The sequence below is a fragment of the Clupea harengus genome, chromosome 1 (genome assembly GCF_900700415.2).
Source record: "Clupea harengus chromosome 1, Ch_v2.0.2, whole genome shotgun sequence".
NCBI classification, from domain to species: Eukaryota; Metazoa; Chordata; class Actinopteri; order Clupeiformes; family Clupeidae; genus Clupea; species Clupea harengus.
The window spans coordinates 18,026,354-18,040,966 of record NC_045152.1 but is presented as its reverse complement, the minus strand read 5'-3'; the positions used below and the strand labels follow the sequence as shown (position 1 = coordinate 18,040,966).

Here is a 14,613-nt window from a genome sequence, read left to right as displayed (position 1 = left end):
TACTATTGTAGCCTGGATGGCATTGTCACTAATATGATGGAATGTCTCCAAAACAAAAGCTGTCCGTCCGTTCCCGGGCAACACAGCGACATTCCAGAGACAAAAAGGTGTGGAAGTTCTGCCATCTGTCCCTCTCTCCTCTCATCATTCCCTCATTCCATCCTGAAAGTGATAGCAGAGGAGGGCCCAGGCCACACACATGTTTCCAATGCACATCTGTGCACATCGCTTTCAATTAGCGCTCACGAGAAGCAGAGCAGAGCACACACCCCAGCACAGCCCAGAACAGAGCACACACGACAGCACAGAGGAGTGCACACACCCCAGCACAGCCCAGAACAGAGCACACACCCCAGCACAGCACAGAGGAGTGCACACACCCCAGCACAGCACAGCACAGAGCACACACCCCAGCACAGCCCAGGGGAGTGAACACACCCCAGCACAGCCCAGAGGAGAGCACACACCCCAGCACAGCCCAGAGGAGTGCACACACCCCAGCACAGCACAGCACAGCACAGCACAGAGCACACACCCCAGCACAGCCCAGAACAGAGCACACACCCCAGCACAGCCCAGAGGAGTGCACACACCCCAGCACAGCACAGCACAGAGCACACACCCCAGCACAGCCCAGGGGAGTGAACACACCCCAGCACAGCCCAGAGGAGTGCACACACCCCAGCACAGCCCAGAGGAGTGAACACACCCCAGCACAGCCCAGAGGAGTGAACACACCCCAGCACAGCCCAGAGGAGTGAAAACACCCCAGCACAGCCCAGAGGAGTGAACACACCCCAGCACAGCCCAGAGGAGTGAACACACCCCAGCACAGAACAGAACAGAGCACACACCCCAGCACACCCCAGGGGAGTGCACACACCCCAGCACACCAGAGCCCCCACACTCCAGATTCCACTCCACTCCACACAGAGGTGCACAAGCAGGGCAGGGTCATCACACGTTAGGGCAGTGCTAGTGGTAGAAGAGTGGAGAACATTGGCATTACTTACAGAGAGAGAGAGAGAGGGGAACAGAGAGAGAGAGAGAGAGAGAGAGAGAGAGAGAGGAACAGAGAGAGAGAGAGAGAGAGAGAGAGAGAGAGAGGGGAACAGAGAGGGGAACAGAGAGAGAGCGAGAGAGAGAGACAGAGAGAGAGAGAGAGAGAGAGAGCGAGATAGAGAGGGAGGTCACTTCAGTTTGGGGGGTGTAGGTAATGAGGACAATTATGGGGAGGTGAATAAGCCAGTTTGGCCTGGGATATCTCTTTGTGACAAACCCCTTACTTCTGTTGGTATGCTGATCAGTGTCAGGGCTCATTTCATGTGGATGCTGGACCAGGCTCTAATGGCCCCTTTGGTAGAAGGCCATGAGATCAAACATTCAGCGAGAGAGAGCGTGTGACTCTTTTTTTAAAGTTTGTGGAGAAACAGCAAACCCTGTGTCTCTTGCGCGGCGACCTGAATTGTCTACTTTAAAGCAGCTATGTGGCTCTGTTGCTCCTCTGCCCATATATCCGCGCGCGCACACACACACACACACACACACACACACACACACACACACACACACACACACACACACACACACACACACACACACACACACACACACACACACACACACACACACACACACACACAGCTCACAGTGACACTCTTCACCCATCAGACGCTCAACTTCTGTCTATATAAACTTTGTGCGATGTGTTTATCATGGCTTCACTTTCAGCCTTGTGCTGGGAGTGAGCCCAATTGCAATTGTTGTTGTTTGTCTAATAAATATACTTATATGCAGCTCCGGAGTCCTGAGGTAACTAGGGTGAATTTTCACCTAACAGGTGATGTCCAGACAAACGCAGACAAAAAGTCTCCCTACTGTTTACTTTGAAATACACAGACAGGGATGCGAGCCGCAGAAAACAAACACAAATAAAAACAACAACTGACCAAATTGTTGCCGTCACAAAGCACAAGTGAATGCTCTTGACGCTCTTAATTAGTGCTTATTTTTCCCGGAATATGAAAAGGTCACGGCTCATGACTTGCCTCGCCACTGAGCCCCAGCTGTGTGCCTTGCTGCAGTGGTTCAGGGTTCTGCTAAATGAATTAATAACAACATCGTTAGAACAAGCTTCTGTCTGCCTCTCACAACTTCCTGGGTCTTGATGGGAATCAACAGCAGATGACTTCTTTCAAAAGGTGACAGCCAATCTCTTTCCTCTTGCAGGGGGCTCTCTTGCCCTGGCCATGACCCCTGGAAGCCCCTCCCTTCACCCCTAGGGTTTAGTAAGACACGTCTGGTCTCTGTAGCCTTAACCATGTGGCAGCCCCTGTCATCATCCTCATCATCATCATCCTCATCATCATCAGATTGAGGTCCACAGCAGGGTTCTGGGTCAGACTGGCGTGACGCAGGCTGGAGTGGTGTGTGTGTGTGTGTGTGTGTGTGTGTGTGTGTGTGTGTTGGCGGAGGTGGAGGAGGTTCTCGGAAAGCGTCCTGGCTGTCATTAGAGACGCTACCTTCATGTGGTTCCCCTCAGCCCCATGAAGCAGAGGAGAGGCATTCAGCGAGGCCCAGAAAAGCTCCCGAGGAGGAGGAAGAAGGGAGGAAGAAACATCTTTATCTGTGTGATGCTGACGCCGTGTCATCTCTGAGCAGACGTTACTCAGCCTGACTCAGCCCGGGGCTGTCCTGACCTTTTCAACCCCACAGGGAAGCAAGGCCGTGAGGGCTGTGAGAAGACAACATCTCCTTGAAGGCCAGGAAGGTCTCTCTCTCTCTCCACAGACTTCACTCCAAACTCACAGACAGACAGACATGTGTCTTGACAGACAGACAGGTGCCCTGACAGACAGACTCACACTGGACAGTACTGGCTCAATCTTGAAAACAATGTCCCAATAATGGCAAACGATGGTTTCCAGAGACTGTTTGCACATCGCAATGAATTCCTGGCATATGGAACATTTCTGTTAGCTGTGGAATCACTGGGCGATTCAGTGGCGTGGCTGTGTGAGGGCATCATGAGATGACACCAGTTCTGTTGCAGTACAACGTGAGCCTCTGTTAAGACACACACACACACACAGTAAGGTCCCCAGCTGACGGGGAGAGATCTACAGATGGACCCCTGACACAGCTGTGCTCTCACAGCGCTGAGACGGAGACTGAGACTGAGACGGAGAAGGAGACTGAGACGGAGACTGAGTCCATGAAACTGGGTCTGTTGTAAATGCCCTGAGCACTGGGGTGGATCTCTACCTCTCGTGGCCATCCTTTTCATCTTCATCTTAGATCAGCACCACAGTGCAGCCTGACCTGACCTATCTCTGCAGTGGTCAGCTAAGACAGGCAACCTGATAGGCTTTTGAACACGCACTCACGCACATGTATGCACACACAGACACACACAGAACACTCTTCCCAGCCTTCAGTTGGTTCTTGACACACGTACAGAGAAAGAGAGAGAGAGAAAATGAGGTAGAGAAAGATTTTCCCTCCTTTTTCCTGCAGCTGTTGTTTCTCTGTGTTTTAGGCGTATGTGGAGAATCCCTCCAAACAGGGTCCAGATGGTGGGGCCGATACAGCCTTTATCAGCCATCCAGATGGGGATCAATCTAAACAGCCAGGACATGTGGAACACTCCATTTCCTGGAGTGGGGGGATTTTCTGACTGAGGTTGTGTAAGTGTGCGTGTGAGTGAGTGTGTGCATGTGAGAGTTTGTGTGTGTGTGTGTGTGTGTGTGTGTGTGTGTGTGTGTGTGTGTGTGTGTGTGTGTGTGTGTTGGGGGTGGGAAGGACTGCGAAGTACTTCATAGTGTCATACAGAACAACTCTCTCTCTTTCTGAAGCGTCACCCTCTTTCAATGTGATGTTCCTTTTTTTTAAACTGTGTACACAGGGATTACGTTCTGTTTTTTTCCCCTTCTCTCTCACACTCATACACTCACAGGCATTTCCACATTGGTGGAGCACGCACACACACAGACACACACACTCACACACAAAAGGTGAGACTTGGGTGGTCCTCCAGTAAAGATAAGGCAAGTATGATTCCCTGGGGGAGAGTAAAAGCAACAGAGGGAAGAGAAGGAAAGAAAAGAAAGAATGAGAGAGAGAGAGAAAGAGTGAGCGAGACGGAAAAAGAAAGGAGAAAAAAGGCTGGAAGCCCCTTTAAACTACTAGCCATGTTTTGTTAGCACCAGCCTGCTCTCTTCATGTGGAATGTTCTGTTTGCAGTGCGTCTGTAAGAACTTTTCAGAGTTGGAGATTAAAGCGATCCTTTAATGACAACGAGCATGACTGCTTCAGAACCCCACAAGCCTCAGGCTCTTCGGCCTGGAGGTCTCCCTGCCTCAATCAGTCCCTCAGAGCAGTGTGGGAGGACCAGAGAGAGGGAGAGAGGGAGAGAGGGAGAGAGAGAGAGAGATCGATAGGGACAGAGAGCAAGGGAGAGAGAGAGCGAGAGAGCGACATACATACACATACAAAGAGCGAGAGAGATGGAGCTCCAGAGCTCAATTATAGATACTGTATGTCTCTTAACTCTCATACATGTCGAGATGATCAGGCATGATGAAGATGGTGGTGCTGATGAAGATGAGAGGACAGAGCAGAGAGAACTGACACAGACACAGACACACACACACACACACACGGAGGAGGGAGACAGTTGAAGCTGGACATAACCTTTGTTGTGAGCCAACTCCAGTGCATAGGCTGAAATGTGAGGCCTCTGATGTTAGCATTCATCAACTGAGAGAAAGGGTGTGAGAACTATAGGAGAGGAGTGGAAAAGAGAAAGGATGATGAGAGGACAAGAATGGTGTGTGTGTGTGTGTGTGTGTGTGTGTGTGTGTGTGTGTGTGTGTGTGTGTGTGTGAGAGAGAGAGAGAGAGAGAGAGTTTGAGCAAGAGAGAGAAAGAAAGAGAGAGAGGGGGGGGCAGAGAGAGACTTTGAGGTTTGCTTCATGTTCCTCTTTGGCTTGAAATGGTGGTTTGGAGGAGACAATATGTATGTGTGTGTGTGTGTGTGTGTGTGTGTGTGTGTGTGTGTTTTGTGTCTTTAAAGGCCCCTCTGAACATGCACAGTGGCTCTGCCATTAAGGCTACTTACATGCCTTTCATACAACAACACTTCATTACGCACATCCCCACCACACACGCACGCACGCACGCACGCACGCACACACGCACGCACACAAACACACACTGACAGACACTCACACACACACAGACACTCACACTGCTGCCACTGCCAAGGCTTATACATGCCAGCTCGTCCTTTAGAAATCCTTGAACAGACTACAGCTATAAAGCTGTTTGGCGTGTGTGTGTGTGTGTGTGTGTGTGTGTGTGTGTGTGTGTGTGTGCATGTCCACATAATTAAAGTAGACCTGATGTGGTTCAGTCTGAGTTTGAGGATGAAAGGGGGAGGAGAGAACAAAAAATATAGCTTGTTGTCTTCCTTCAGTTTAGCCCTTGAGGTGCATTGTGTGAGCGGTGTGTGTGAGCGTGTGTGTGTGTGTGTGTGTGTGTGTGTGTGAGCATGTGTGTGTGTGTGAACGTGGATGTGTGCCTGTTTTTGTTATTGTGCAGCTCAGAGAGAAACCTCAATGTGAGAAGAGACCTTGAAGAATCAGACGGAATATGAGGACCTATTGAAGCATACTGAACAAGCACACATCTACATGCACATGCACACACACACACACACACACACACACACACACACACACACACACACACACACACACACACACACACACACACACACACACACACACACACACACACACACACACACACACACACAGGGAGTACAGTCTCAGATGCAGGTTGCAACAACTACAAAACTAGCTTTTGTGATCAGAATGTATTTAGTTCAATTTGAGCGACTGGAATGAATATAATAATGAATTGCTATTTAAAAACGAGTGTTCCTTTAAAACTGCCTATTCATGCATAATTAGGCAGTTCATTAGAAAAACTGTTTTCAGGAGACACAAGCTTGGTGGTGGTGGTGGTGGGGGGGTCTATGGGGACTACAAATAATCATTTTACAGAAAAAACAGATTCAGGAACAAAAAAAAAGAATTTGACCTTGTTGTGATTGGAGTACGTATAGTCATGAAGTCATGAACACGTCACAGCACATGAATGTGTTGGAGTACGTATAGTCATGAAGTCCTGAACACGTCACAGCCCATCAGTGTGTTGCTGCTTGCACAATAGAAATAATAATACTGAAACCGAAAACTGACTAAATCGAACTGAAATGGTTAAACCTTTCTGCTGAACTAATGTTGCTCATCCATAGCTTCAGCTGAACTAATGTCTATGGTTGCTCATCCATAGCTTCAACTGAACTAATGTCTATGGTTGCTCATCCATAGCTTCAGCTGAACTAATGTCTATGGTTGCTCATCTATACCTTTCTGCTGAACTAATGTCTATGGTTGCTCATCCATACCTTTCTGCTGAACTAATGTCTATGGTTGCTCATCCATACTTTCAGCCCTTGACCTGTTAGATTTTGGCCTACCCAGTATCTGCAAAAGGCTGTGGTGGAAATAGATGGTGGAACTCTAGTCATTGCTGTGGGAACATCCAGATCAACCAGTTTTTCACAGACAGAGACACACAGACACAGAAAGACAGACAGACAGACAGACAGACAGACAGACAGACAGACACACACACACACACACACACACACACACACACACACACACACAGACACACACACACACACAGACACACACACAGACACACAGACACACACACAGACACACAGACACACACAGCACTTACAGGTGTCCATATGTCATATGATTTGTTGCGCTGCACCCACTCTGCTTTTGAGCTGGGCGCCAGCAAACTTTCGGCAGGAAGCGAGGGAGTCGCCTCTCTCTCTCTCTCCTCCCACACACTGTATTCTCTCTGTGTTAGATCTGTGTTGAGTCTCTCTCTCTCTCTCCTCCCACACGCTGTATTCTCTCTGTGTTAGATCTGTGTTGAGTCTCTCTCTCTCTCTCTCCTCCCACACGCTGTATTCTCTCTGTGTTAGATCTGTGTTGAGTCTCCTCTCTCTCTCTCTCTCTCTCTCTCTCTCTCTCTCTCCTCCCACACGCTGTATTCTCTCTGTGTTAGGCCCAATGCAGACGGACTCTAGTTTGTCTGAACCCGGTGAACCCCGTCTCCGGATAGCCCTATCGTGCAGACGAACGCACTGTATCCGCACTCCCTCGAATCGGGGGTCCAAAGAGAGTAACCTCGAAATCCGATTGCTGTTGGTTTTCGTCTGCACGCTATCCGCATACCTAATCGGATTGCCCCACGTGATTGCATCATTAGACCAGCCAGAACAACGGACACAACTGGCATTATTTAATAACTGAATGGGTTGCCATGGCGCAGTGAGTTTGGCAGCCAGTTATAACAGCTCTCCAGTTTAAAAAAAAAAAAATTCTTCCTATTACCTTGCTCCTTTTCCACGTGAATTTCCCTAACGGGATTAATACAAATGTATCTATTTTAGGAAAGGGATGACATTAACAAGCCACACTTTAATCTATTTGCATCAGACCATTTTTCAAAAACCAGTTTTTAAAAGTGTCAGCAATAGCCTATATGAGCAAATCTGACGTGAAAAGATTTTGTATTATAGACGGAAGTTTCAAAACAGACGAATGTTACGTTAGCTTTAGTCCTGTCAGACAACGATAGCGATAGCTACTAGCTAGCGTTAAACGTTACTTCAGAGGTAGCCTACAGTACGTGAAGGACAAAGCCCTCAACAATAGCCTACATTTGTTGTTAGTAATAAAACCATGAAATTGGAAGCAATTGTAAACCATGAAACATCCAGGATCCACAGCACTTGCATTGTGGTCTCTCGTGCTCAAGCTCAGCATCTCCATAAAGCACAGGCATTTAAACAACTCAGACATGTCATGTTGCACATTGCTTTGTTGCACTGTTCTAAACTCTTTATTATCAATAACAAATATGATTATTTTTCGCTTAACCTACAGTCTGCTCTTACCACTGATTTTATAAACCACCATAATGTGCTACTGTGCAGATTAAATGTAGGCTATGCGGCTAAGCTAAACGTTGCTAGTTGGAGCTCAACTACTGTCATATGTTACTTTGATAGCATGCTCCTGTCTTCTTCTCCGTTTTCTTCAGTTGTGTGTAGCACCAAAGCGCCACCAACAGGCGTGGGGGATGTACTACAGCTGAGTCAATCGGATTCGCTGGGTTCATGTGCACGCGATTTAAAAAGTTGATATGTGTGAAAAATGAACCCGGGTTCAGGCAAACTAGAGTCCGTCTGCATGGGGTCTTAGATCTGTGTTGAGTCTTCTCTCTCTGTATTCTCTCTGTGTTAGATCTGTGTTGAGTCTCTCTCTCTCTCTCTCCTCCCACACGCTGTATTCTCTCTGTGTTAGATCTGTGTTGAGTCTCTCTCTCTCTCTCTCTGTATTCTCTCTGTGTTAGATCTGTGTTGAGTCTCTCTCTCTCTCTCTCTCTCCTCCCACACGCTGTATTCTCTCTGTGTTAGACCTGTGTTGAGTCTCTCCTCTCTCTCTCTGTATTCTCTCTGTGTTAGATCTGTGTTGAGTCTCTCTCTCTCTCTCTCTCTCTCTCCTCCCACACGCTGTATTCTCTCTGTGTTAGATCTGTGTTGAGTCTCCTCTCTCTCTCTCTGTATTCTCTCTGTGTTAGATCTGTGTTGAGTCTCTCTCTCTCTCTCTCTCTCTCTCTGTATTCTCTCTGTGTTAGATCTGTGTTGAGTCTCTCTCTCTCTCTCTCTCTCTCTCCTCCCACACGCTGTATTCTATCTGTGTTAGATCTGTGTTGCTGATAGGTGAGGAGATCAGTGAGTGTGTGTGTGTGTGTGTGTGTGTGTGTGTGGTCTGCCTGCGTGCCTCACATACAGAAGAGAGCGCCTCCATCAGCTCAACAAAGATCTTTCCCAGTTGACATGAGAAACAACAGTGTTCATATGACTTATGGTGAGTGGAGTTGGGAGCACGTGTTGTGTAGAGCCCCTCTGCCTGCTCTTCATCTTAAGGTACACCGCACCGCATCTTCATCTTAAGGTACACCGCACTACCCTGTTTCAATGCAACCGCCATTTCAATCATTATTACAGGACTGAAGTAGATCCTCTCGTATGCCTCAACCCTCCCAAACCCAAAAGACCTCTGGGAGGTCATGAGAGACAGAGATTGAAGGGGGATGCGAGTGGAAGTGATGATTCACCCCAGCCTCCACCAGTGTCACCACCCCGGACACCTGAGCCCCTACTGCCCCCTACTGCCCCTCTGACTGATAAAGCCCAGGCCTCCATCCTCTCCTCTCCTCTCCCCTCCTCTCTCTGCACTCCTTTCATCCTCTCCTCTCCCTCCCTCCCTTCCGCCGTCGACTTTAAAAAGGCAAGCGAGCAGACATTAAAGGGCCCAATCAAAGCCTGTGCTGGGAGGCTGGGCTCTGCTTTAGGAATGTCAAGCATTAAAAACACGCCGCCCTGCCTCTTGATCATTCTCCTCGTTTTTTTTCTTTCTCTCTCTCTCGCTCTCTCTCTCTTTTTTGTCTTCCTCTTTGTTTGTGCTGTCAGTCCTCCCCACTGGCAATGTTATCTAGCTCTGCTACAAATCCTGCTCTGGCTCCTGCACTGGGCAAACCCCTTCAACCAACACACACTTGAGTTTAAGTCTGCTCAATGACACAGAAGCATCCGGAAGTTACTGTGGTGTTCAGTGAGACAATGACCCATTCACACACAAACACACACACACACACACACGCACACGCACACGCACACGCACACACACAGGGCCTCTGGTAGGCATCACTTCCTCCTATCTATACTTCACCTGGACTGTTTGTTATTGGGGTCAAATACCAGTGGCTCTCCACTGCTCCACTGCAGGAGAGCCTAAAGATCACCGAGAGGAGCAGATGAGAGGAGCAGATGAGAGGAGCACATGAGAGGAGCACATGTGTTTGTGTTTGAGTGATGCTCTATGACAGGGGTTGCGAACCGCATGCGGCTCTTTGCCGGCTGACGTGCGGCTCGGCTCCAGCCCGAGTGCTCACTGACTTTGCTCTTGGTGTACAGAATTTTCATATTGTAAAATAAACATCTAAAATGCATATGCATATATTTGGCAATACAGACAAAACGCTGTCCGATTTTAATGTGGTATTTATTCATGTATATTTTGTCATCACGCGATCTTGAGAGATGTCTTTAAGTAACGTTAATGTTCCAAACATGAAACATTCTAATGTGTGCACCCAGTCTCAGAGAGTTACTAGCCAGACTAGCAGTAGCTACAGACAGAATGCCATGGATCCAGGAAAGTGTAAAGCTAAACGAAAATATGAAGATGAACACCGGACGTTTTTTGCCTGAATGGGAGGAATTATTTGCGGAGCGAAATGGAAAACCCCTCTGCTTAATATGCCAGACGTAACTGTCGCATTTTAAAGCCTCAAACTTGGAGCGCTATCTCTCCACACACCATGCTAAAATAGCCCAGGAGTTCCTTGTGCAAGCACAAGGTAAATACTTTGAAACGTCAGTCAGAGAAACAGACTCAGCTTTTTCGGAAATTCACGAAGTACTCTGAAACGGTCACGTTGGCATCGTATCAGGTGGCATGGCATATTGCTCCAGCAAAAAAGTAATATAGTGAGGGAGAGTTTGTGAAGTCTTGTGTACGTGATGTCGTTGCTATCCTCAACCCTGAAAATGACGGATCATAGCGGTCTGTGTCAGACCTGCAGCTGTCAGGCACGAAAATTGAACAACATAATTGAGACACAGTTATGTACAGATCTTGAGAAGTGATACCTGGAGTAGCGCCTATCTCAGCAGATGTCTTCAATATGTTTATTTTTGTGCCATATTTTAAATCAAAATTTGTTAATTTCTCTTTCTAAAACCCACTAGAGGACACTATTTAAAAGGTTATTTTCAAAAAATTGTTATGGGGGAGCATGCCCCCAGACCCCCCTAGTTTTGTTGGGTTACAGGGAAAATAAAAGGTTTTATCTAGGGGAACCTAGATTCATGTGGCTCTTCGAAATGGTGTTGGGTTTTGTTGTGGGTCTTTGAGCTGGACTGGTTAGCCACCCCTGCTCTATAACATGCCTGTGAACCTTGTGAACCACACACACACACACACACACACACACACACACACACACACACACACACACACACACACACACACACACACACACACACACACTCAAACTAATGCGCTGCTGCGACGGAGAAGGTTACGCACTGCTAACAATTATCTGTCTGGGCCGTGAGCAGTTGTGTATGACTGTGTGTGTGTGTGTGGGTGTGTGCCCTGCCCTGAATCCCCCCTCTTCCCTGAGCCTGTGGCGTTAACGCATCTCCTTGTTTTTGGCTCCAGGACGCTCAAAGACGCGGCGCAGGTCTTTCATCTCGAGCGTCTGCACCAAACTTAACCAGCTCAGCTCTCCTGGTCCTCCCTCCCTTAAGCACTCAGTCTTTCCCCTTCTCTTTCCACCCCTCCTCTCTCCACTCTTCCCTCTCTCTCTCTCTTGGTTCTGTCTATCTCAGGAGTTCCTAGCTGTCTGTCTCTCTGGCAGGGGCTGAACGTCATTCTCCTGGTCACATGAAAGCCCTTCTCCGTCTGCTGCCATGGATGTGCCTTTAATGTCCCAGCACTGTGTGTGTGCGTATGTGTGTGTGTTTGAGTGATGCTCTATAACATGCCTGTGAACCTTGTGTGTGTGTGTGTGTGTGTGTGTGTGTGTGTTTGAGTGATGCTATAACATGCCTGTGAACCTTGTGTGTGTGTGTGTGTGTGTTTGAGTGATGCTCTATAACATGCCTGTGAACCTTGCCAACAGCAGACAAACCTCCAAAGGGCCAATAAAGTACGACCTAAAGACACCCCAACACAGATGTATACCCTATGATCCTATTCACACTCCTAAAGACACCCCAACACAACTGTATTCACTATGATCCTATTCACACTCCTAAAGACACCCCAACACAACTGTATTCACTATGATCCTATTCACACTCCTAAAGACACCCCAACACAACTGTATTCACTATGATCCTATTCACACTCCTAAAGACACCCCAACACAACTGTATTCACTATGATCCTATTCACACTCCTAAAGACACCCCAACACAACTGTATTCACTATGATCCTATTCACACTCCTAAAGACACCCCAACACAACTGTATTCACTATGATCCTATTCACACTCTCAAGGGCAGACACAGAGCCTCACTGACAAAATGGCTTCCCATCCGTGCATATGGTGCACATCTGAAGACACAAGAGAAGACTCTGGTTGTGCTGTGAGCCCGACCACCAGTTTAATTTAATCCCAACCGTGTGGGAGACAAGTGGGAGGAGGACATCTGATCCCAGGCAAGCGCCATCACAACAACTGTTTTGGGATTATTACATTCAAAAGCGCCACAGCTTTGAAGTGAATTCTTTCTATCTTTCTCTCTCTCTGTCTCTTTCTTTCTTTTTTCCTCCCTCGCTCTCCTTGCTCTGGCCCCCTCAGTTTGCACAATTTGCCCTTTGAAGTGAAGTGAGCAGATTGGAAACAATGGCTGCCCGTGACACGCTTTATCTGGCCGTCCAAAGGAGAACCAGTTAACAAATGGCACACTCTCTTTCTCCTCTCCTCTATATCCTCCTGTAACCATCCCTCCTCCCCCATCTCTCTTTCTCTCTTTCTCTCTCTGCAGCCATTATCTACGCTGTCTCTGTCTCTGTCCCTGTCTCACTCGCTCTCTCTCTCTCTCTCTCTCTCTGGTGTCTGGACTTTAATCAGCCTGTCATTGCAGCCTCATTAACTGAGCAGTTAACACTGACGGCTCGCAATAACGAAGCTGACGCTCGAGATGCCAGGAAGCCGTGGCTGTGCCTGTGTTAGGCTGTGAGTGTTCTCTATGGCTGTGTGTGTGCGTGTGTGTGTGTTCTCTATGGCTGTGTGTGAGTCTGGGGTAACTGGGTCATGACCTCCTGACTGGACAGAGTGTAGCTGTGCCTCTTAGGGGGAAAAGCAGGCCTTTTGTATAGAGCTACACACATGCGCGCACACACACACACACACACACACACACACACACACACACACACACACACACACACACACACACACACACACACACACACACACACACACACACACACACACACACACACACACACACACACACACACACACACACACACACACACGCCCAGGCACAGCAGACAAAGCCTTGGGCAGACACTGGTTTTGACCAGCAGAGACATAACAGATTGAAATCATTCCTTTCCTCCAGACAAACACTAGGCTCAGTGGCAGACACAAGCACTGTACGCACGGACTGCAATGTATTCACCTGTGATGCACCACGTGATCACCAATCGGTTCCTTTATCCATCGTAGACACAGACACACGCATGCACAGGCACACACACACTGTATAATATCCATGTGTCTCTGTCACCAATCTCTTCTTCAGAGTACTATTAAGGGAGCTTTTACACACTCTCTGTGGCCCTGTGGCTCCTACACGTTGGAGTTGGACTTACTTTAGGCAGAGTCCTTAAGTATGTGAAATACTTCTGTAAGGTTCTGCTGGGAGTTCCGTTGACCTGGGTGGTGTGTGTGTGTGTGTGTGTGTGTGTGAGAGAGAGTGTGAGTGTGAGTGTGAGAGAGTGTGTGTGTGTGTGTGTGTGTGTCTCACCTGGCAGGCCTTGTCTGTGTGGCGGCTGGTGCGCCTCCTCTCCTCCTCATAGCGGGCCGCGGCCTCCTGCAGCTGCTGCTCCAGAACCTGCTGAGCCTGCTGTGACTGTTCACGACTCACACACGCCGCCGTCTGGACATCCGCCATTGTCTGCACACACACACACACACGCACACATCACACAAATGTACAAACACACATACAGAAACGTATGTCAGTGGTATAAAATAACCACATACCACAAATAACTGGCACACACACACACACACACACACACAAAGATGCACTGACGGAGGCAACACAATCACTGACTTTAGAATACTGACTGCCTCAATCCTCTGGGACGCTCCTCTCCTGTCCCATCAGGAGTGCCACGTGAGCTACGGATGTTAAAGGCCCACGGCTGCTCAGAGCAGTAGCTACCCTTCTTCTGCAGGTCCTCCTTACATGTCTCCTTACCCAGGGATCTTACACACTCAAAAAGCCCTGTTAGCTAACAGGAACACTTTTGTACGTGGTGCAAGCTGACTACTAAATGCCACGGATGTTCTGCAGGGGATGTTAATACAGGTTAGTGTGGGTGTGGGGCTGACAGGTACATCTGAGAGCTCAGACACCCCCCCCCCCCCTTATGGCACACACACACACACACACACACACACACACACACACACACACACACACACACACACACACACACACACACACACACACACAGAGTGCTGGGACATTAAATGCACATCCATGGCAGCAGACGGAGGGCTTTCATGTGACCAGGAGAATGACGTTCAGCCCCTGCCAGAGAGACAGACAGCTAGGAACTCCTGAGATAGACAGAACC

The 14,613-nt window shown here is 48.3% G+C and overlaps 1 protein-coding gene across 4 annotated transcripts in view; it reads right to left on the bottom strand.

Annotated features, from left to right (window-relative positions):
* Nucleotides 1–14,613, bottom strand: part of cep112 (centrosomal protein 112) — a 141,614-nt gene that overhangs the window by 15,385 nt on the left and 111,616 nt on the right. For all 4 annotated transcript variants that reach the window (XM_031569279.2, XM_031569294.2, XM_031569290.2 and 1 more), the window contains one exon: nucleotides 13,773–13,922. In XM_031569279.2, the coding sequence (XP_031425139.1) occupies nucleotides 13,773–13,922 (150 nt within the window). The remainder of the gene's footprint in view (nucleotides 1–13,772; nucleotides 13,923–14,613) is intronic.